General features: G+C 48.7%; 1 protein-coding gene across 4 annotated transcripts; it reads left to right on the top strand.

Moving 5' to 3' along the window:
• Positions 1-7577: 7577 nt before the first annotated feature.
• On the top strand, positions 7578-15736 carry TMEM275 (transmembrane protein 275). 4 transcript variants are annotated; one of them, XM_086841853.1, is made up of 3 exons: positions 7578-8382; positions 10533-10698; positions 12140-15736. In XM_086841853.1, exon 3 carries the CDS (start codon positions 12230-12232, stop codon positions 12776-12778), a length of 549 nt encoding a protein of 182 aa, XP_086697979.1. In that variant the 5' UTR covers positions 7578-8382; positions 10533-10698; positions 12140-12229; the 3' UTR covers positions 12779-15736. The 4 variants fall into 4 exon arrangements, with proteins under 4 accessions (XP_086697979.1, XP_086697978.1, XP_086697977.1 ...); XM_086841851.1 differs by lacking the exon at positions 7578-8382 and adding an exon at positions 8394-10227; XM_086841850.1 differs by lacking the exon at positions 7578-8382 and adding an exon at positions 8394-10310.
• Positions 15737-22511: the final 6775 nt, after the last annotated feature.

Raw genomic sequence — 22511 nt, 5'->3', positions numbered from 1 at the left:
GAGCTGCCCCCTTGTTAGCTGAGTCTCCAGAGCTGCCTCTGTGTGTGCTCCCAGCCTGTGCCATGCACAGTGGAACTGATGGATGGTGCTGCTAACACAGCTCAGCCCCTAATTGGGAAGGGATGGGAGTGTGCAGAGTCAGATCCTGAGAAGGGATGAGAAGCAAGTCTGCAGGGAAACCAACAGCAGTCATTAAGAAGGGGGTTTCTTCAGTGGAGAAAAACTCTGCACTGGCTGGGCAGGGGCCACAGGTCAGAACTGCAAATGAACTCTAAGGGAAAACTCAGATCCCCATCCCTGTTTCTGTGGAGGCAGGGAATGTTCTGTCCTCATCTTACCACAAAGCCAGAGGAATGCTTCCATACCCCCTGTACTCTTTTAGAGCAGTGCATCAATTAAAGAGCACATGTGAAGGATGGAAGGGGAATCTCATGTTCAGAGGAGACCTTTTCACTCTTTCTATATAGTCACAGAAACAGTCTTCCAGTGTCTTTTCATCTGTTTGGTTTATTCATTTTTCTTTCTCTTCTTTAATCATGTTTGCAGCATCTCAGGTTTTTCAGAAAATGGCTGGCAAGTTCATCCTGTGTCCAAACACGTTGCAGTATTTTTAGGGCAATCTCTCACTTGCTGGATGTGAGAAATGGGTGCAGTTCTACCCTGGCTTCATTAGGTCCTGCAGATCTTTCCCCAGCAGTTTGCTTTAGCACCTCCCTCAGTCAAACCAGTGCCAGCCAGGCTTTCTCTCCCAGCCCCAGTTTCCCACCCTCAGCTTGACCTGCTGGTTTTTTTCTTTTTTGTTGCACAGTTTGATCTTCCAGATGTTGGATACATGGACTGCTCTTTTCCAATTTGCTTAAAATGGTGGTGGATAAATTCTAGGCTACTTCTACTGCCCAAGGAATAGATGAACAGTGACTCCTCACACAGACATGTCCTTACTTTCTTTTTACAAATGATTTAGTGTGAAAAAGTGTGAAACCCTTTATCTTCTGCCGACCTTAGAGAGTGCTCAGCTGGTGGCTGCCAGTCCCCTTGGCAGTGGGATGGGGTGGGGTGTTCACAGTATCTTTGCAGTTCTGCTGTGTTTCTGGAGGATGCACAAGCTCTGGGAAGCCTCTGCCCCTCGCTTTCCTCCTGTGCCAGTTGTGTGCATCACCATTCCCCTGTGCTCTTTGAGACAGAAATCCCTTACATCCATGTGTTTATGGAGCACTTGGCACACAAACACACATTTGGTCCCTGAGGTGGACCAAAGGTGCTGAGGGAAGGGCAGTGTGGCTGTGACCACATCTGTGCTGCTGGAAAAGTGCTCCTGGTAAACCAACATCTGCTTTCAGTAGCACATTATGATTTCTCAGCTCTACACATCTTGCTAAAGTGTATGCCAGATTTAATCAGAATTTCACGTTATGCTGGAAGTGATGATAGCTGAGCACCCTGTGTTTGATTCTCACCTGGTCTGAATCAGTCTGCAGGGTGAGGAGTTAGCAGAGTCTCACTGATGCTCAAGGCAGATTTCCCCTGCCTGCACTGTCTGCGTGTGGGATGGGAGAGGAAAATAGTGCAATTTACAAAATTAGATAGCACTAAACAGTGTCTGCAGAAAGGTGTCTCTGTCCTGCCCCATCAGTATTCTCTCAGCACTTCCTTGTATCAGCTGGCAGAGTTACAGGCTGGTGGTGCTCATCCAGATCCCTCTGCTCCAAACCCACCTCCTGACAGGTCTCTGAAATGGTGTCACAGGAGAGAGCTGCATTTCCTACCTCACTGCTTTATGGACCCCATCACTCTGTAAGTGGTGTGGTGAAACAGGAACCTCTGCTGTGTTGTTTAAAAAGAGGTGACTGCTCTTTCCAGGATCTGTGACTTGTTTGACTTGGGTTACCTCACCTCTCTCTTCAGCTACTGCAGACAAAACTCTGCAAGAGTTATCACAGTGCTGCTTTCTGCTGAGGATCTGATGCCAAAGCTGAGTTAATCATGTATGAGCTGCCATCATCTTCACAGCACATAATTATTATGGGATTTCTTTTCCTTCTCTGGATCCTGCCCTTGAAGGCTCCAGCTGCACGTCTACCACACGCAGCAAATCCCAAACCTGTGGGAAGCAGTTGCTCCCTATGGACCAGTGGGTGGTTATGGGGACTTGAGGGGGCTGCTCTTCTCTGTGTCTGCTACAGACAAAAACAGGACTTCTGGCCCGTGGTGTCTGAGGCCTGAATTCCCCCCTGACAGCAGGTGCTTGGAGGGAGAGGAGAAGCTGCTCATTGTGTCTGCTGATGACACTGGGAGGGCGATGTAGGAACTGAGAGGCAGAAAAATTAAGTGTATTAGGGGAGAGGCTTTGTGGCAGAGCTAATGAGTTGGAGCCAAGTGCTTTAAACAGATGCTTCCCTGGGCTCTGTGTAAAATAAAACTTGTGCAGGCACAATGGTGCTAGGCAGGGTTTGACGTGATGACCTTATAACCACTTCACTGAAGGATGTGATTAATGACCTGTGCTTTGTCATGGTATAACTTGATAGCCCATATTGAGGTGGCAGACATCTGCTCTCTGCCAGAGGGTACATATTCACAGGACAGCATCCTACAGACCTTGCTCACAGCCTGCTGAAATCACTGCAGCCACCTCCATGAAGTTCTGTGGGATCTGGATAAGCCCCAGAAAGATGTGAACAGTCTGGTTCTTCATGCACCCCGCAGCTGAGGAGATAAGATACTCACTGAAAAGCTTTTCAGTCATTCACATAAGGACTTCTACTTCTGATCTTTAAGTTTTGCTTAATTCTTGCCTATTCTTCTGCATTGAAGAGTCAAGGACTCACCCTTGGGAAGTGTTCTCCTGTTATACTGCAGATCAAGCCATGGGGGCCCAAGAGTTTTTGCAAGCCAAACTTATAAGAGACCACACCTGTGTCCAAGCTGTTAGATATTTTGAAGAGACATGGACTCTATCACCCTGACATTGCTTTTCTGCCTTTATTTCCAGGTCCTGTTCATCCTTGCAGACTCTGGGCTGCCTTGTAAAGCCTCAGCCCTTGGGTGAAGACTGTTGGGCGAGAAACAAAAACGTCAGCGCCCTAAGCAGTGACAGACTGATCAAGGACATGTCTCCTCTTCAGACAGAAACACCATCTGTTCATGATGTTGAGTCTGACATCCCTCAAAGCGAGATTTTCCAGGAATCCAGACTGGAGAGAGTAATGTGATTTGTGCTGCTGGTAATTAGTATCTCTTGTGGTCTGGCATGCTACAAGTTGACCATCAGGTGGATATAACAGGCAGAAATTCGGGGATTTTTTTTTTTTTGTTGGCTCACAAAGCAGCAGCAGATCTGTTCCAAATGGGGTTTGGTCTCCAGGGACAGGTTGGATGTGGAAAGTGATAATCCCTCATTTTACTCATAGTATCTTAGCCTGCTTCCACTGGGAAATCAAGTCTGTTGGTCTAAATCACCGTGTGGCTGCTTTTCCCCACGGGGATGAGGAATGAAGGTGTTTTCATCTGAGGCACCTGAGAGCACGTTTGCAGTCAGGCTCTGATGTTGTCCATGGCTCAACTGGGCAGCAGTGCCTTGCTCAAAGGGGTGCTGGAGTGCCTGGATGGACAGGAATTCTCTGTGGGCAGGACAATGAATCCCTGGGTGGATTTGGTTCCCATGTGGATGATGGACTCAGGTGGTCCATCATCCACAGGCAGAAAGTGGCACGGCTGGCTGACTCTCCCTGTGTGTAGGGCTCAGCCCTGAGAATGGTTATTGCTTTCCCTCAGATTCCATCATCTTTGTTTTTCTCCATCATCAAAATTCCAGGGCTGGTTTGTGATGCCGCCTGGATCCCATCCTCAGGAATGTCCTCAAACTCACCTAAGGCACACTCCCAATAGCAGAGCATAAATCCTCTTGGAAGAGCAGGTCCTTGCTCACATGATGCCTCCTGTTTGGGGCCTGACTCTGCTCCCACATACAGCAGTGGTTCTTGTGGTGATACCCAAATGCAGATCAGATGTGTTGGTGTATTCTTCCTGGAGAAGCAGGGGAAAATAAGGAAAACTGTTCTAATATGTAACATGTAACATCCAATGTGTAATCTCTTAGATGGGAAGCACATTCTGATTTCAGTTTACGAGGAACAAACAGTCAGTCCTTCAACTAAAATCTCTACCAGCACTTCTTTTAAAGAAGATGTAACACTGAAGTGCCTGATGAACAGCATTTGAAATGATGAAGTAGAGCTACTGATGGGCACAGTGTGTGGTTTTGTCTCTTCCAGATCAACTGCACTTTGGTGTGATCTGCCTGGCAGAGATGATGTGACAGAGGAGGATGAAATGGGTGTTTGCCTCCTGGGTGAATAAAACCACATAACTTCAGGCCTTCTCTTCCAGTGGTGCTGCTTGCTAATTAGACTGTCAGTGGGAACCTTTGAGAACTAAACAGAATAGACCCAATCCTCCCTGCAAGGTAATTAAAAATATTTGCCCCTGGCTGATAACTAACCCACTGATTTCCTCCTGTTTGAGAAAGCTTTATGAAAAATTACTAAGCTGTTTGTGTAACAGGACAGCCACTTGCACAGATGCTTCCTGTCCACTAACCTTTCAGTGTCATGAGAAGATGTTATAGGAAGGAGAAACTTGTTTGAAATTCTGGAAGCCTGTTTAATTTGTTTGTTTGTTTGTCTGATGGGGGAAAAAACAATCTCCAGATTATTTAAAAACCCGTAACAAACCACAGAAGTGTTCTGGTAGACCAGCAGATCAGAGGGTGGAGACAAAGCTTTAGTGATGCTGAATGTCAGGCTGGTGGTACCTATTATTCTGCCTCAGTAGCTGTCAGTATCACAGATTAGGAGGACAGTGGCAAACCTAGAGCAGGCTCTTCTCCCCAGATCATTCCCAGTGATAACATTGTGTGCCTGGAGCTGCAGCTGCAGGTCCAGCTGTGTCTGTGTTCTGGGTCTGAGCACATTAATCCTGGTGTTGTCCACAGTAGAGTTCTGTGATTTTAATTACACAATGTACAAGGAGGTGTGTCCTTCATGGGTTTAGATCTTCTGCATAGTAATTTCACAGCTGCCTCTAGGAATGACAAATACTAATTTTTTTGCCTCCTTTTTGAGGCTATAGACACACAAACATTGCAGAAATTGGCCTTTGCCTCTTCTGAATTCCCAGAGGCAGCACAGAGCACAGAACCACGAGCCAGTGAGGATCCTGACGTAGTGCAAACTTTCACACAGGCATGGTGGCATTTAGAGCTGGCTTGGAGCAGCAGCAGGTACAGCCTGGCATTTCCTTCCCTTAAGAGGCAATTAAACTGTAAACTCACAGAGAGGTGCCAGATCTGGAGACCTCATGGAAATCTGCAGGGGGAGGTTGCAGCAGTGACCTTTGTCTAATGATCTTGTTAAGGGACACAAACTCCCTGATGCTGTGTGTCTGTGATGGGCATGGTCCAGCAGGCAGCAGCATGGGCTGTGCACTCTGCTCCTCTTGTGATGAGGGATTGGGCTGCTGGCCTGCTGCTGTTCTCGTGGATGCTGCTTGCATGCCTTCCCTCAGGCATCAAGGCCCAACCAAAATCCTTTGAAACCTCTGTGGAACACTCTCACCCTTCCCACCTTTTTTCAGTCACTCCCACGTGGAGAAAAACCCCTCATAAGCAGTGTAATGTGTAAAGGCTTCGTGCTGTGGCACTCACCTTGCTGACCTGCTCAGGGCAGGACGTGGTGGCACCACTCAGGTGGGATTTCTTAGGGCTGAGACAGATTTCTCAGGGCTGAAACCAGGGTCAGGAACTGACAGTGGGAAAGGACAAGAAGGCAAGGTTCCCTCACATTCAGGAATTTCTGACTTCAGCTAATTCCTGAATCCAGCAAAAGCTGGGAACAGTTTCTCCCAGAGGAATATTATTTCTAGTCCGCACAGGGTTGGGATCTTTCCTCTGAAGAAGGCAGGGCTTCCCAGTTCCTGGCAAGTTTGAAGCTAGAAACCATCACTCTGGCAGAAACCCCTTGGCAAATCATGAATGCTCATGAGCTATCAAAGCTCTGGAAGGAAATGAATCTGCTCTGATTTATACCGGTGGGAAATCTAGCCTTTAATTTTAGTTCTTGAATTAGCAGTTGTTTTAATCACATGGATGCAGTCTGCCAGTTGTCAGGGCCACATATGCCAAGCACAGAATTACTGCTTCAGTGGAGCCCGAAATATGTAACGTTTCAGTAAAGCCTTTTTTGGGGGTTTATGGACCATTAAGAAGAAAAGTGTGATGGAGAGTCATGCCACAGCCAAAAGGAAGCAGGAGCAGCCTTCTTCATGGCTGCTTTGTGCAATTAGGGAACAACTGACAGGTCATTCAGTATTAATTGGCCCCCTTGGAGCCTGAGCTTTATGAATGCTATTACACAGTGTGAGAGCAGTGGGCTCGAATCAATGACCCTGATGGTCTCTTCCCCTCTGACAGACACTGTTCCAGCATAAACATGGCTTATTGGACTGCTCCTGCCGGACTCTGGGGTGTTACACCAGGAATGAGTTCAGCCACTCTGGTTTTCTACCCAGCAACAGTCAGCAAACACTGAATACCAGTTCTGACACACATGGAACTGACTCTCTCAGAGGTGCCAGGGGGGGATTTTCTCCACAAAATCTTTCATTGTCCACTCTCTCATCACTTTTCTGGTAGGGCTGAATACACTGAGCCATTTTGGACTTCATGTTACAGGTCCAGGGAATCCCTAGAAGAGATGCTGTATCCCTGGAAATTGAGATTTCCCAATTATTTCTTTCTATAAGCCCAGGCAGTCAACACATCTGATCAGTGCTGCTTTTCTGATATTCTCCTGCCCTCTTGCTTAAGCCACTGAGTGTGCTCTTGGCGTTGTTCAAGCTAAGGAGAAAACAGAGTTGTCTTCCTCAGCAGAGATTGAACTCCTTTCTGTGAAGTTTGTTTTTACCTGAATTTCCAGGATGACCTGTAAGGTGAAATGCAATATGGTGCAGTAGACGATGCTGCTGTTTTAAGAATCCTCAGGCTGAAGTGGTGCCTGGAGAACCGAGAGAAGTGTTCATTCCTCCTCAGTGATTTCTCTTTTTGACCTTTGTTTTTCACTGCCTCTGTTACCTTTCTCCTCTCTCTCTCATGAAAGCAACAATCTGAAAGAGAGGGGAGCATGATTGATGTTCAGTGAGCTCCAGCCTAGTTCGAAGAGGATTCTTCAGCAATAAATTGGAGAAGAGCCCGTGCCCAGCTGTCACTGGCAGCAGCCAGGCTGGTTACAGCGGAGTGGCCATGGGGAGCAGACGAGGACAGCCGAGTGTCAGCATGTCCTGAGCTCTGGGAGAATGATCTGTGCTCCATCCAGTGCACAGCTCGCAGTTTGCCATGTTTCCTGTGCTCACCAGCTCTGCAAACAGACAGAGCTTGGCCTCTTAATATGGGAGTTAAGATTTGGCCGTGCTTGCAACAGGGTCTAGCATGAGGCGTGGCTTAAGACCAACTACCTCTAAGTGTGCCATAGATCTGATTGTTTCTTTGAAACATTAGTTTTACATCTGGGGACGGTTTTTTTGGGGGTTTTTCAATTTATTTTTTAGCACCTCCCCGCACTCTGGGGGTCCTGTCTCAGCACCTCTCACTGCCGCCCGCCCAGCAAAGCCACCCCGCACGCATCCCTCCGGCATCCACAGCACCGCTTGGATTTGTGGCGTTTTTTATTCGTTACGGGCGTTCCAAACCTCTGAGAGATCCGTGCCTGGCTGCAGCAGCGGCGAGCATCTCTGCATCCCGTTCCCCGGCGTCGGGCGCTGTGTCCGTGCCTGCCCCGCTCCCTTCCCCGCCGGGCGCTCAGCCTCGGGGAGATGCGCTCCCGGGATTTTCCTCTCCCTGGGGGAAAAAGGGGCTGTTCTGCTCCGGGCACCTCTGTCAGCTGAAGGGGGCGGGAGCTGCAGCCTTGAAGTAGAAAAGGAAGAAGGAAAAGCAGCGTGTGAGCGGTGCCGGACAGCGGTGGGCGGCGGGCAGAGCGGGATGCAGGAGAGGATGCGGCGGGGCAGGGATGCTGCGGCTGGACACCCATCTGCCTGAGGAGAGCAACATCGTCCTCCGAGGGGAGGGAAGAAAGTGGTGGGAAAGCGGCGGAGCTCGCACGGAGCCCGCTGAGCTCTGCCGGGGACTGCCCCCCTGACACCCCAGCAAAGTTTCCTGAGCTCGGTGGCAAGAGGGGAGGAGGGATGTGAGATCCTTCTCCCCGCAGAGCACTGCTGCGCTTCCAGACCCCGTTCTAGCCGCGGCTTTGTCATCCCTGACTGAAGGGTGAAGGTGAGACCTGGGACAGCCGATCTCTCCATCACCTTCCCCGGCTCCACGCTCCAGCCCAGGTAAGCGTCCTCCCCTTCCAGACACCGAGGCTTTCTCTGGCCCTGCCAGAGACTTTCCCAGCAGTTTCCCCAGGAAAAAAAAAAGAAAAAGTCTTGTGCTTCTCCTGGTAGCTAGATGTTACGTGCCTGTGTGTTTGTGAGCCTGCCTGTGTGTGGGGTGGTTGTAGCTGTCTGACTGCAATTTCAGTTTGCTGATCACTGTCATTATTTTTCTGTGCCATCACACCTCTGGAAAGGAGACTCATCTGTGGTCTGTCAAATATTTTCATTGTGCTGCTTCACTGAGACGGTGTGGAAGGATGACAGCTCAATTTCTCTCCACTACAACTAAGAGGGAAGCGTGCTTAGCTGTACATGCTGCTGTACATGCTGCTGTGGCTTTAAACAATGCTCCTAAAATGCTGGCTGAATATGTCAGTATGCCCTTTGAGCTCTAGGAACTCTCAGAGATAGGGGTGAAAGTCTGCCTTTGTCCCTCTGAGATTATAAGGGGGGCTGGCTATTCCCCTGGAAGGAATCATTATTGTCACTGGATTTCCATCCTGCCAGCTTGAGTGTGCAGCTTTTATTTTTGCATAGCAGTGCTTGCAGTAGTGCATTTCAAGCTGAAATATTGTTTGGAGAAGAAACCTACACTCTAACTGGTAAGAAAAGAACCTGTTTCAAACAAAGAGCCCAAAGAGAACTTTTTCCACTCCTGATGGAACAGAAGTTGGTCATTTTGAACAGAATCATTTGGTTGAAAAGTTGATAAATTTTTTAGCCATTGATTTCACTGTAGTGAAGAGTAAAAGCTGCCAGATATCCTCAGGCAGGTCAGCAGTGGGAGCTGACCCACGTCAGCCCACCCTTGTGGCTAAGAAGGGGATGGAGAAGCATCAGCCTGTGCTTTAGGAGATGACAGAAGAGCAAAGATGCCTCTGTTGTACATATCAGAATAAACATGGACTTTATGTTGTCATGGGGCCTTGTTAGGTAGAGGATAGCGTAAGGCATTCTGTGGCTTTGGTTTGTGTCTTGCTTTATCCTCCACTGCTCTGCTGGCTTTCTCATCCCCGTGTCCTCTCATCCCTGTCTAACAGGGATCTCTTGTGTATAATCCCTGATGTTTCTTATGGAGATCAAGACAAAAGCAAGCACTGATCTAGTTTCTAAGTGTTCCCAGTCCAAACATTCCTGTGTGCTGTGAGTTACCCTGTGGTGCTGTGGTGTGTGTGCAGATCACATTCTAGCCCTGCAATCTTGACTTCCAAGACTTTCTGCCCCCAGGCTGATGGGAGAGGTTCCAGGCAGGAATCTCCAGTGAGCCCATTGCCTTTTGCAGGGAAAGCACCATTACCCCCTGTAGGTGCTCCAAGCAAAGAGGATTGGAAAGTTTTGCCTTGGACACAGCATGGTCAGAACACTCCTCGTGCAGCTGTAGAGAGAGGGTGTGACACGCTTAAGCCCCTGTGCTCAGGGATCTGAAATGATGAGCAAAGACTGCCAGGCAGAGAAAATGAGCTGTGAGGGACCATGTTGGGTAATATCACTGCAGCCTTGAAAGCAGCCAGAAACCAGCAGGGTCTCCTTGGAGAGCCTACAGGTTCCCACTGACAGATGGGATGGGCAACAGGTTGCAGTTCCTCTTGAAAACCTCAGTGGCAGCCAGACCTCTGGTGATGCCTTGCCTAAGAGCAGAAGCAGCTGGAATGTTTAGTGTCCTGCTAGAGCCCAGCTGGACTCTACCAGGAGGGAGAATTCCTTCAGGCTGGAAGCAGATGAGTGCTGGGAAGCCAGGAGGAAGAAAGCTGATGGAGTGAATCTGTGATGTTTTTTAACCACGAGAAGCCACACAGTTCCCTGGTGGGCACTTTGCAGTGGGAGAATGTGGGGCAAACCAAGGCAAAGAGCCACACTGGGGTGTCTGCAGCCTCTGTGTGCTAAAGGTTTGGACTGGCATCTGCAGGAGCTGGTCTGCAGACACTGGTGCATGTGTGTCTTTAACCTTTAATCTTGCTGCTGGTCCAGGGCTGGTGAAGGAGGCAGAATCAGGGCTCCAGCTCCCATCAGCATGCCAGGGTTCCCAGGCAGAACAAAAGGACACTGCCAGGGAAACATGCATATGTGTCAGCCTGGCTAATGGAGGAAATGCCCTTTCTCTCTCACAGGCTCTCAGTATCCTGAAAAAGCTTTTCCTGCTGAGAGACCCCTTCCCAGTCAGGCATCCTCAGATGAGGAAGGATTTAATCCTCTGATGCACCTGTTCCTGTTGGCTCCAGCTGATGTCTCACTGATCAGAAACTCTGCTGAAAGTTGACTGCTGCACACATTCAGGTCAGCCTAAGCCAAGGAAATGAGATATGACACCCAACAGAGCAGCAGAAAGCTTTGCCTTAGCTGGAGGTGCCAGAAAATTTTATAACCTAGGAAACATGGTGAAAATGCCCAGCTGATCCCACTGGTGTGTTTCAGTGTGATGGGTGATGGCTTATTATTTGTTGTTTGTGTTTATTTGGTTTTGGTTTTTTTAATTTAGTGGCTACAGAGTGTTGATAGCACAACAGAGATTCTTGGCTCTTGCCATAGAAACTGAGTGGTGTCAGTTTTTTGCTGACAACACTTTTGAAAGGGATTTTACAGGAGAGGAGGGAAGAAGCTACAGAGCTAGGCAGGGGAGGGAAGGAAGAGCAGACTGCTATTGTTTGCAATCAGGCTGGGAAGAGAAATGCTCTCCTGCCTGCAAAATCAAAGACATCGCCAGCGAACTGCTGACAAATTGGCTTCTGGCAATTTGACTTCCCAGCAAGTATGGCAAACACAAACCCGGCTCTCATCACATCCAATAATCTCCTCCATGGAGAAGCTGCTACTGTCAGTCAGGGCTGAGTGTTTCTGCCTTGGGTCCTAGACAGATCCCCACACAGGCTGTTTTTCAACTTCAGTGTCTCAGTTTCCATGAGCCTCCATCCTGGAGCCGATACTGCTCATGCTCCAACCTTGCGGAAGTTTGGCTTCACGGTTGCCAAGATTCCCAGTCCCCTTCTGTGGGGTCTCCTGTGATCACACCAAAGATGGTGACAAAGCATGGTCTAGCTGACAAAACAGCCACATTTGCTTCATTTTATTGTAGACTTGTGTGACTGGCAGGGTGTCATTCAGTGTCTGTGGATGGCATTTGTGTCACTGAGCATCCAAGTGTTCCCTTCTCGAGTGATCTCCAGGGTTACCTCTGTAGTCAGCTCCCAGTGTAGACACCTTTTGGGGATGTTCTGGGTCATCTTCTGGGACCTTTTATTCTCCACTGGCTGGAAAGGCAACCTGGATGACTCATTTCAATTATTGGGAAACTGAGACATGGTGGAGCAAAGCATCCCCCCGTCTGTCACAAGTGTGGGCCACTACCTATTCAAAAATACATCATCCTCAGATTGCAGCAAGGGATGTTCAGGGCAGCAGTGGACTCTTGCTTTGGGCAGGTGGTGTGTGGGTGGTGACAAACACTGTGACACCAGCTCAGGCACAGGCTCTGGCCATTGCACGCTCGGATTCACTTGGGCATCGTCCACATGGATAGCAAAGGACACGGAGCACAGCGCTCCAGCCTGAGGGTGACCACGTGTGACCACCACAGTCAGGGGGAGTTCAGCCTTGAAAGCAGCCTTGGATTTGTGCTTGGCAGTCAGCAAACCCCTGGTGCTGAAGAAGATGCCAGGAATGGTGGGGGAAAGGTGCTTTGGTTCATTGCTCTAACAGCTGCTTCTTCATTCCTCTCCAGGATTTCAAGGCAACAGGAGACTGGATACAGCCTTCTCGACACATCATTCACCCTGTGAGCACTGGGGTGACCTCCAAGACTCTTCCCAGCATGTTCAGTGAAAAGAGCAGCGCCTCTTTGTCCCAAAAACCCACCCAGAAGAAGACCCGACCCCAGGGCCTCCCCTCCCCTGCTCTCTGCTGCGCCTGTGGACTCTGCATCATGCTTGCAGGGATCAACATCACCTTAGTGGGAGCATTTGCCTTTGGGACCTTCCTCCCTGTGAACAACCCTCCCATCATCATCGGACCCATCTTGCTGGTGGTGGCCTTCACATTCTTCGGTGCCTGCTGCATCTGCAGCCGGAGGCCCCCAGCCCACGGGGCGCGGAAATCCAAACCAGGTTCTAACATTGGGCTCATCAAACCTGGCAACACAGCCTTTGAAATCGAAACCAGCGAGCACACGGTGCAGGACACCACTGCTGTCCAGCTGAGCCCCACAAATTCCCCCATCTCCTCCAAAAAGTCCACACCGGTTCACGAGAACGCCAAGGCGTGCAAACTCTTCACCATGGAAGGCAACGGGCCAGTGGCCAAATACACCACAGGAGGAGAGGCCATACAGCTCAACCTGCCCAGGGACATGGCCACATCCTAAACCCGGGCAAAGCTTTTGTCAGCAGCCAGCCAAACCCTGCAGTGGGTGGGCTGGAAATGTACCATCAGTCAGAGGTGTGGGGAAGGTGCTTGTGAAAAACCAGCAGACAGCCAGGTCTCTCTGAACCGCTCTAAGGGAGATGGATGAAACAGCAGAAAAAAAAATAGCCCAGATTTTTGCTGAGACATGCCCATTATACAGTTTAAAATGAAAACTGGTAATGATGTTGCTGTGAAAAGATGATCTCAGTTCCTAGAAACACGCTGCCATTTTTGGGGAGCAGATAGGAAGAGGGGAATGAATTAATTTGTCTGCTATAATGTAGAAATGTGTCAGTTGGAAGGAGAGGCTACATGGGACTGACAAATGACAGCTCTTTCTTCTCACAAGTGAAGCAATTCTTGGACATAAAAGAAGCAGGAATGCAGTAAATTACAGCTTGCTGCCACTCAGTCACAAGAAGATTTCAGCATTTTTAGTGCCAGACTTTTTGGCAGTAGGTACAAAGCTGTGTCTTTGCTATTGAAAAAGCAGTAAAGGATTGCAAAGGCTTTGTGTTCTTCTCTGGGTGACTCTGGCTGGGAACACGGTGCTGTGTTGATGGGCTTTGCTCTGACTCCTGTTCACATGTGGGACCTGGGACCAGTGTGGGGAAGGACAGCACTGCTAGGCAGGACCTGTGTGTGGGGAGGCAGCAGCAAGAGAGTGGATTTTGAATAGGAATGGCTGCTCAAGTCCTCTGTTTATGGTCACTCTGTATTTGAAAATGAGATTTTTGGGACTTTGAATGACAAGGAAATCATCTGGACCATACCACATCACTACAATGGCCCAGCTAGCCCAGAATCCAATTTCTGACAAGGCTGAGAGCAAGGTCTGGAGAGGAACATAAAGACAGGATGCTGCTTGCCCAAAGTGCTTTCCCAGCTTCCAATGTGCTATTGCTTAGGAGCTTCCTGAGCTGGAAGTGGTGCCTGTATGTAGTAGCCCTGGATGGATTTCTTCTCCATGAAACAATCCATTTGCTCCTTGACTGTCTGTCAGTTCTGATCATTTGTGATCCTGCAGCAGGGTGTTGCATACTTTGGCTTATTTTCATCCTGCATCCTACTACCTCCCTTTGATGGCCCAAATTTCCCAGTTTAGAAGGGTCAGCAAGCAGTCCATGCCCTCACCACCACTTGGGTTTTCTGAGCTGTTTTCCATGTCATGTTCCCCCCAGTCACCTCTTTCTTACACTACTTTACATCTCTTGTTGCCAGAGGGAGGTAACACTTCCCACCTAGCCCAGCATCAGCTGCTTGCTTGACTGAGGACAACACAGCCCTGAGGTTTTATCCATCAGAAATCCATGTAGAGAGAGGTGGGAGGGCTGAAGGGGAAGTGCTGGAGGAGAGAGAGGGGTTGTGGCATGGCCAAGGCTCCCCTGGGCCACCAGGTAGCTCTGTGTGGCCAGGCTGTGAGAGCCACATGGATGCCGTGCTGTGAGCCACGTGTGGCCGTGTGGGAGCTGGAGAGAAAAGCCATGGTGCTGTACAGGAGGTGTCCTGGTTGCTCTGGGGGGACACTGGGCAGCTGATGGTCCCTGATGAGCTCAGGTAGGGTGAGGTTGAATTGAAATAATTCCTTGACAAGAGGTTAACCAAAGAGTGAGTTCTTGGGTCCTCCTGCAGTTTGCTGTCTTCAACAGCTCCTTCTCCACTGAGGAATTGCATCTTGATTTTATCAGGGCTGGTCTGTACTGGTTAGGAGGAGAAGAGGCAGGTTTGGGAGAAGGATGTTTGTGGAGGGCTGGGTAGATGGGGGTTCAAGTCTTTGGTGCAGCCTCCAGGTCCTGGGCACTTTGTCTTGTGGTGTGAGAGGGCAAACAGCTGCTCCCAGCTGCACAGAAAGCTGCTTTAGAGATGAGCATTGCCAGGGAGCAGGGCTGGTGTTGGCACAGCTGAGAGATTGCTCCGAGGTGGATGGGTCTGTACATCCTGATCCCTCTGTGATTTCCCTTGGAGCTCATTTTCTTGGGGAGCTCTGCCCCCAGCGCTGCCTGCCCTTTGGAATGCAGGATCTGCTGTGCTGAGAAAAAGGCTCCCATGAGTCTTTCCTGCCCATGAGTGCAGTAGCAATTAAGCAGAACAGCTTGCTGATGTAGGTTTGATTCCCAGCTTGCTGGCCTCACTGGCATACAACAGCTTGGAAGTCTTTTAGAGGCATTTCCCATGTGAATATGGTTACTGCAAGACTTTTCTTTGAGCACTTGGAGCCAAAAAATTAGTAAAATCAAGTGATAACCATACAATTCCTTTCTTTGTTCACTGAAGTCTTGAAAGCCAAGTCTGGAGACCATCCTGGAATCACTCCTTATCACAGCTGCCCTGTGAAATGCTACCAGAGATGGATAATACAATGTCTGACCAAGAGATGACAACAGAGATGGCATCAGGGCAGGCAGAGAGGTAGGACCAGGGAGATGCTGATCCCCTGGAGTGGTGGGTGTGCCACCAAGCTGTGACCCCAGCTGCCTGCCCAGCGAGGTGACCATGAGAACTTCCACTGCCCTCCTGCTCTTGCCTTTTTCTGTCTTTTGTAATTTCCATGTCTGTCTGTCTGTTCACCCCCATGACCAGCTGTGCCTGATGTTGTTGTGAACCTCGTGCCTCCTTGTGTAGTGGGAGATAAGGAGTTCCTGGTACTCCAAGTCAGCATTTCTGGTGTGAGTCTTTTTGTTTTTTTAAATTGCTATTTCCGTGTGTGCAATGTGGAATTTGGAAAAGACAGACATATTAAAATAATTGCACTCAGAAATGTCCTGCCTGTTTCTTCCTTCTAACAACCTCCTTTTCCTTTATCCCAGACTGTGTGTGCCCCAATCCTGTCTGTGTTCATTTTGACTCGTGCTCCTCACTCTCCTGCTTGTTTTCCCAGACACTACAAGCAGTTGTAAGGAAAAGGTGTCCCTAAGAATTCACACTGCCTCTCAAATGCCACTTTTCCTTGAAGTCCTGGTTGCCTAAATCCTCGTCCCACTGCAGACTCCCACTGTGATTGCTTTGACTAACATAGCAATAACCAAATTCAGCCTTTTCTGCCTGCATGTGTGTGTTTAACCCCCAGCTGGGTGCCTGAAGAGGACAGATGTGAATTGTGGGTTCTCAGGGACACGGGAGGAGCAGGGCTGTGGGCTGGGATGGGTGAGGACTGTGGGCCTGATTCAGTGTCCCTGGTGATGGAGGACTGGAGTGGATTATTTCAGCTGATCCTGCCCAGTCCTGGGTGGAAATGATAATTAATTTGTGGTGCAGGGGAGGGCTGGGAGCTGTATCTGTGTGTCTGGGATTGGTGCTGTCACCTTCCCGTGCTCGTTCTGGGCTTAGCCCAACATGGTCTCTTGGAGATGAGTCAAGGAGGGATAGCACAGCGAGAATAAAGAGGATTTAAGAGCCTTGCAAATTCACCTCGTCAAAGGGCTTCTCTCCCATGTGCAGCCAAGTGATTTGAGATGAGAGGAAATCTCTCCATTCCAGGCAGCCTGGCTGGTTAAAGACCTGAGAAATGAGCTGGCTAAGAAGGCTCCAGTGACAATGTGTGTAAAATGAAAACCTTTTCCCTCCAGAAAGGATTTTTTTTTTTGGCCATTAGGAAAAGCTCCCAGGAAAGGTTTTTCTTTTTTAAAAGTGGGACCAGAGAGAAAAGCACAGAGGAGGTTTTGCTGAGCATCCACTGCCACCCTCCCGGACTTGCAGCCTGTAGCATTCCTGCCACAGCAGCTGCTCTGCACTAACCTGGGCTCCTCTTTCCATCTGGAAGAATAAACCAGAAACATTATATGAAATGTAATTAGCTTTTTCTAATTTCCAGCCCAAATTTATCTGTGGCTGGTTTATTTCCTTATATCCTTTTACCAACAATGGTTTTTAACCAAGATACCTTTTAACTTCCTGGAAATTTTTATCCCTGAAGCATTTTAGGTTTACTGCAGATCTCCTAGAGCTTTTCTTTTGTTAGACTGAGTTGGCTGACTCCTTCCATTCTTCCCTCCCGTGAAATGCTCACCTTTGCCCAGGAGCCCTACTCTGCTTTATTCCTCTGATTTTGGCTCAGCAGCTCCAGGAATGCTCCTGAACACCCATTCTTTTGCAGGACTCTCAGGTCCACAGCAAAGCACAAACCTCCCAGGTCTGTCTTGTGCAAGAAATTGGGCATTTTCCTTGGATAAGGAAAGGAAGAGGAAAAAATATCCCTGAAAGAGCAAAAATACCCATGAAAATGTGAAATTTCCATTTGCAGAGTCCCTCTGCTAAAAAAAAAAAAGAAAAAAAAAAGAAAAATAAAAGAGAGCTTTTATGTCATTAGTCTCCATTGAATCCATGGCAAATGTGCTCGATTTAAAGGCTGAAAGGCTGTTTTGCTCCAGCTGTCAGATGCTGTCAGCTCAGCTGAGCTTCCAGCAGCCGTGGGAGAGACCCTCAGACTCTGCCAGCAGCCCCACTACAACATGCTCTAGGAGAGGTTTGAGTATTTGTTTAAAACTCCTGGGCTTCAGCCTGATGAGCTCCTCGTTTGGGGTGGCCTCAGAGCGATGTGCAGCCACAGCAGATGTCCATCCTCTCCAGCAGCTCAGCCCTCTGAATGCATCAAGGGCATGGGGCATCTCCCTGCTGCTGTCTTGCACAGTTTGCTCTCACGTTCTTCCTAAGGAAGCCAGGAGCTTGGCTTCTTTAATTTTAAAATGAATTTGAAGGTCTAGGTAACTGACCCCATGCAGTGGAGGCCAGTCTAGAGGTTGGTGGTGTCCCAGCTGCCCCCAGTGCTGCCCCAGAGAGCTCCAGCAAGGAGGTGAGCCCAGCTGAACCCCCCAGGCTGCAGAAGGCAGCTGAGCCATCAGGGCTGGGCAGCAAGGATTGCTCCATACAGGCTCCTTCCCACAGCTCTGTTCCATCTCATTTACAATGCCTGGGCAGAGGAGATTGTGCTGTTTCCAGCAGCAGATCTCCTGCTACTCATCATCACCTTCAGCGTGTCTCTGCAGGACCTGCACACACGGACAGCGTCAGGCCTGGGAGGACAGATGATGTTTGTCAAGGCATCTATGTGCACAGAGTCCCCAGGAGTTTTTCCAGGGAGCCCAAAGTCATCTGGAAATTTTAATTTCTTGAAATTGGCCTGTCCTGAGAATACCCTTGTTCTCATGATGCTTTTGCCAGGAAATAAACTTCCCAGGTTCCCGATGAAATTTCCGATCCAAACACGTGAGCGTTGCTCTATTACTCAATCCTCCAGGCACCCCTAAAAAAAGATCTTGCTGAACTCTGTCTCCACATAGGGACCAGGCTTCAAAGGCAGCTTTGGGACTACAGCTCCTTATCAATCAAATCCAAAAAAACAGATTTCTCCACAACAGTGCTTTTAATGAGCCATGCCTCTGAAGATCTGTGTACCCTCCCCAAACTATCACAGTAGGTCCCTCCTGCTGAAATCTTCGCTGGAGTTTCCTCAGATCCATCTGCTGTGACAGTGAATACAACTCCATACATAGTGCTCTGGCCTGGTGCCAGATGGATATTTGATGAAGTTATAAAGTCAGACAGAAAAATGATTTCTTTTGCTGGCACGCAGGCAGAAAAGATGCTTCTATTGGAGACAAATCCCTCTCTGTTGTTACCTCGGCATGAGAAATCAGTATGATCTATAGTTCATCTTTTTATCTCCAGCTGAGCCAGGCAAACATGATGCTATCATTAGGAGCTGATCCGCCTTCTCCCATGGCAAGCAGCTGGTGCTTTATCCCGTTTGTTGTCTCCAGGTCTCTGTACTCTCCATTTGGAGGCAGATTTTCCACGTGGGAATGACGTGCTGCTGGCAAACCCAGGGGTTCCGGCTTCTGCAGCTCGCTTAGGGGTGGGCACCTCACTGCTGCCTGCACCCCACGGCTGTTTGTGAAAATCAGTAGCCAAATTTGTTTTCTGGGAACCTTTCACAGGGCCATGGAGTTCACTGGATTAAAAGAACCTTTACCTGGCAGCTACAGCTGCACCTGGGAGTGGCAGAGCTGTTTGCTCCAGAGAGGTAAACCCAGAAAACTCCCTGGGGCTTCCTTTTCAGATTCATCCCTCATGGTGGTCTACAAATGGCTTTGCTTTCTTACCCTTTGTCTGAAAACACCAACCTGTCCCCAAACGTTTTCTGCATCCTTGCTGGATAAATGGATTCTTGTGGCCATAAATCTCTGGAAGTCTCTGAGTGTGGTCTGACACCATGTAGATGACTAGCAGCCCCCTCCATGCCCCTGGTGTTTTGTTGTGTGGGTGCAAGTAGAGCAGTCCCTGCTCTGGGTAAAGAGAAAGACAACAGGCAAGAAAGGAAATTGAGACACAGAGCTGAAAAGGGGGAGCTCAGCTTTTCCCAGGGAAAGAATAAAGCCACAATTCTCGACATCTGTAACATTCCAGGGCAAGCACTTCCCTGCCTTAATCCTGTGTTGGGTGGGGATCCACCTGCTCATGTGTGCTGGCTTCCTCTGAAGGAGAGGGAGGAAACACCATCTCTTTTCCTGATTAAACCCCAAATTACACCTTTTGGGTGGGCCAGATTCAGACACTCAATAAATGCATGTAGATCCTCTTGTTCAGGGCAGCAGTTTCTGAGGGTCAGAAACACAGAAGTGGGTTTTCTCTTCAGGGAAATGAGGGATGAAGTGACTGAGTGATCCTACTGGATGTTGTTTTCCTGACTTGATGCATTTCTCTGGCACAAGGCTGAATTTCCCAGCAGCTCTGGGCTACATGTGTTTTCATAGAGCCTCATTAAATACATAGCTTCAGTTCTGAAAATCACATTTGTTCTAAATAAGAGCTGTCTGCTGGGAGAATTAATTCCTCTGACTTAAGTCACCTCCCTGGAAGTGATGCTGTTGTCTTCGATTTCATGGCTTGGATGATTACACTTTTCCAACACGCAAGAATAACGAGATTAGGGAATTTGTGGCAATGAAGGCAAAGAGGAGGGACTGGCTAAGGAAAAGGGAAGAGAAATTGAATTTTCCTGTTAAAAGAAAAGGAAAAGCCTACTTCACAGAAACAGTTTTGCTTTGGGGCATAACAGTGGGGAAAACTCCTTTTGAACCAAAGTCTCCTATTGAACCTATCAGGTTTGTTGCCACATTCAAAAAGCTTTGTGATAATGGAAGTTACCAGCTACCCATCAGCAAGGCTGTGGGTAACCCTCTGTCCCTGTGAAACAGGGAGGAAAATCCAGGAGTGTGTTTTCCCTGAGGATTTAGGCAAGCTAGCAGTGAGCCTGTGGGCTTCTGGCAGGGTGTGGTTGGTGGAGAGGCATTCCAGGATGTAGGGGCACTGGGGGGCTGCCAGACCACACTTAAACTGAATTTGTCAGAGTTTGCTGGTTGGGAGCAAAGGTGTTTGTCAGAGTCACTTTTTACACAGGCAGATAGTGATAGAACAGGGTGGAAGTGGTTTTAAAAGTCTTTTTAAAACTGAAAGAGGAGAGATTTACATATTATTATTTATTTCTTCTTCTTCTTCTTCTTCTTCTTCTTCTTCTTCTTCTTCTTCTTCTTCTTCTTCTTCTTCTTCTTCTTCCTATTACTATTACTATCACTACCACTACCACTATCACTATCACTATTACTATTACTATTACTATTACTATTACTATTACTATTACTATTACTATTACTATAATTAATTCTACATTATTATTAAGAAATTCCTGACTCAGAGAGTGATGAGGAACAAGTTTCCCAGGGAAGCTGTGGATGCCCCATCCCTGGAAGTGCTCGAGGCCAGGTTGGATGGAAGATGGAACCCTGAGCAACCCAGTGGTGGCATCCCTGCACATGGCAGCAGGGTTGGACCTGGATGGTGTTTAATGTCCCCTCCAGGGCTGGAATTGCAGCCCCACAGATTCTATGACTCTATTCTGAAATGGGGATGATCTCTGCCCGTGCACACCCCACACTCCTACTGCCAAAACTCAAAGGACCAGCCAGCTGACGTTCCTCTGTGACGCCAGCAATGGGAAGAAAACAGCCCCTTGGGAGGGACAACTGCTAAAGGGAAAGGCTCTTCTTTGGTGACACTGGGAACACTTTAGCACTCGCAAAATCATTAGGTTTAATGTTTCTGTTATTTTGCTGTCAATTCTCCTAATGGCGCTCCAGCAGCATGCAGTTGAGTGAGTCATAGAAGTAATTATTAACTAGGCAATGGCACTGAAAAGGCATTCAAAGTTCAATTCAGCACCAGCCCCAGTCGATGTGCAGGGTGTACATTCATTAATGAGCAGGTGCTAAGTGCGTTTGCTGAAGAGAGAAAAGGAGAGAGCCCATTCCATATGAAATATTTTACCTCATTATTCCCCACAGGGAGGAAAAGGTAGCAGCAGGTGGAGGGAGTGAATAGGAGTAAGGGCATACATCTTGTTCCTCACATTTTTAAGGGCATTTGAAAGACAGGCACTCTGGGTTTTACTACATCAGTGCTCAGACTGATGCAGGGACCCAGAGGTGTTGGGATCCGTAGGAGCAAAGCACGGCAGGAAGCTGTTCCAACAAAACTTGGGAGTCTGAGTGGAAGTAAACAGGCAAAAGGGATGTTTTGGAGCTTGGGAACTGGATGTACCAGGAGATGAAATGATGTGACTAAGGTCACATAAGGATTTGGAGGCAGAGGAGAAAACACTGCTTAGAGTTAGTGCATCTTGTGACTCACCCACCAGACTTCCCCTTTTCCTAGATGTGCTTTCTGCTGCAGGCACATGGCCACCCTTCCAGACAGACTTGTAGCTGGGGTGACAGAGGTACATCAGCTCCCTCCCAGTCATCTGTCCTTCCTCTGCCCAAGGCTCAGTACCTGCAGGAAAAAAGCAGAGCAAAAGTTCACAGCAACAGTGCCACAGTCTAGCCTGGGAGGCTGGGCTTGTGTAGGACTTCTTTATTCTGGGGTTTTTTTCCGAGTTCTAGGGAAAAGGTTTTGTTTCAGTTTGGAGAGCAGGAGTGATAAAACACATTTCTAAAGGCACGAAGATGATATCTGCTGAGATGAGCAGCAGCTGCCTGGAACAGCAATTACAGACCCTGCAGGTGTGTCATGGGTCTGGCCAGGGCAGGCTCCAAGTTTGCATTTCATGAGCGTGGATCTGTGTGAACAAAAGTGGAGTCACTCAGAGGAGGTGATGGGCTCTCTAGAGTGAGAACAGCAGTGATCTGTGTTCTTTCATGAAGTGTGAAGCAGGGTGATGGTGATGGGATGGAACTTATCTGTATCAAGCCACCAGCAGCTGGACTGAGTCCATCCCCATGGCCACAGCGGGGAGGTGACCAGCTCGTGTGTCCACGGGAGCAGAGCTGTGGCAGACAGCTGTGGCTAGGGCTGGACAGCCTTCTCCAGGGCCTTGGGGATGCTGTGCATTCTACCACAGGGCTCTTGCACATCACCTGGCAGCCAGGGAGGGCCTAAGAGCCTTCTTGCTCTGCCCCTGCAGCAGGTCAGCCTTTGCACTGGAGGTGTCATCAACACAGGTGGGCTCATGGTGAATCCAGATCACATTCACAGATCCCTGATGCTCTCTGGTGCTGTCATGGGGTGAGGGAGCCCTGGGGGAAGGGGATTCACCAAAAGGATGGATTGAAGGATTGAACTGGTTTTTTTTGTTGTTGTTTTTCATATGAGTGAACCACAAAATACCTCAAGCTCAATTGACTGTCACAGTTTCATCATAA

Source organism: Cyanistes caeruleus, chromosome 9 (assembly GCF_971803275.1).
Source record: "Cyanistes caeruleus chromosome 9, bCyaCae1.hap1.1, whole genome shotgun sequence".
NCBI classification, from domain to species: Eukaryota; Metazoa; Chordata; class Aves; order Passeriformes; family Paridae; genus Cyanistes; species Cyanistes caeruleus.
This window is presented reverse-complemented; position numbering and strand designations above follow the sequence as displayed.

What these genes read in the sequence shown, in the direction of transcription:
- TMEM275 (XM_086841852.1), top strand. Translation starts at nt 12,230, where the DNA reads ATGTTCAGTGAAAAGAGCAGCGCCTCTTTGTCCCAAAAACCCACCCAG.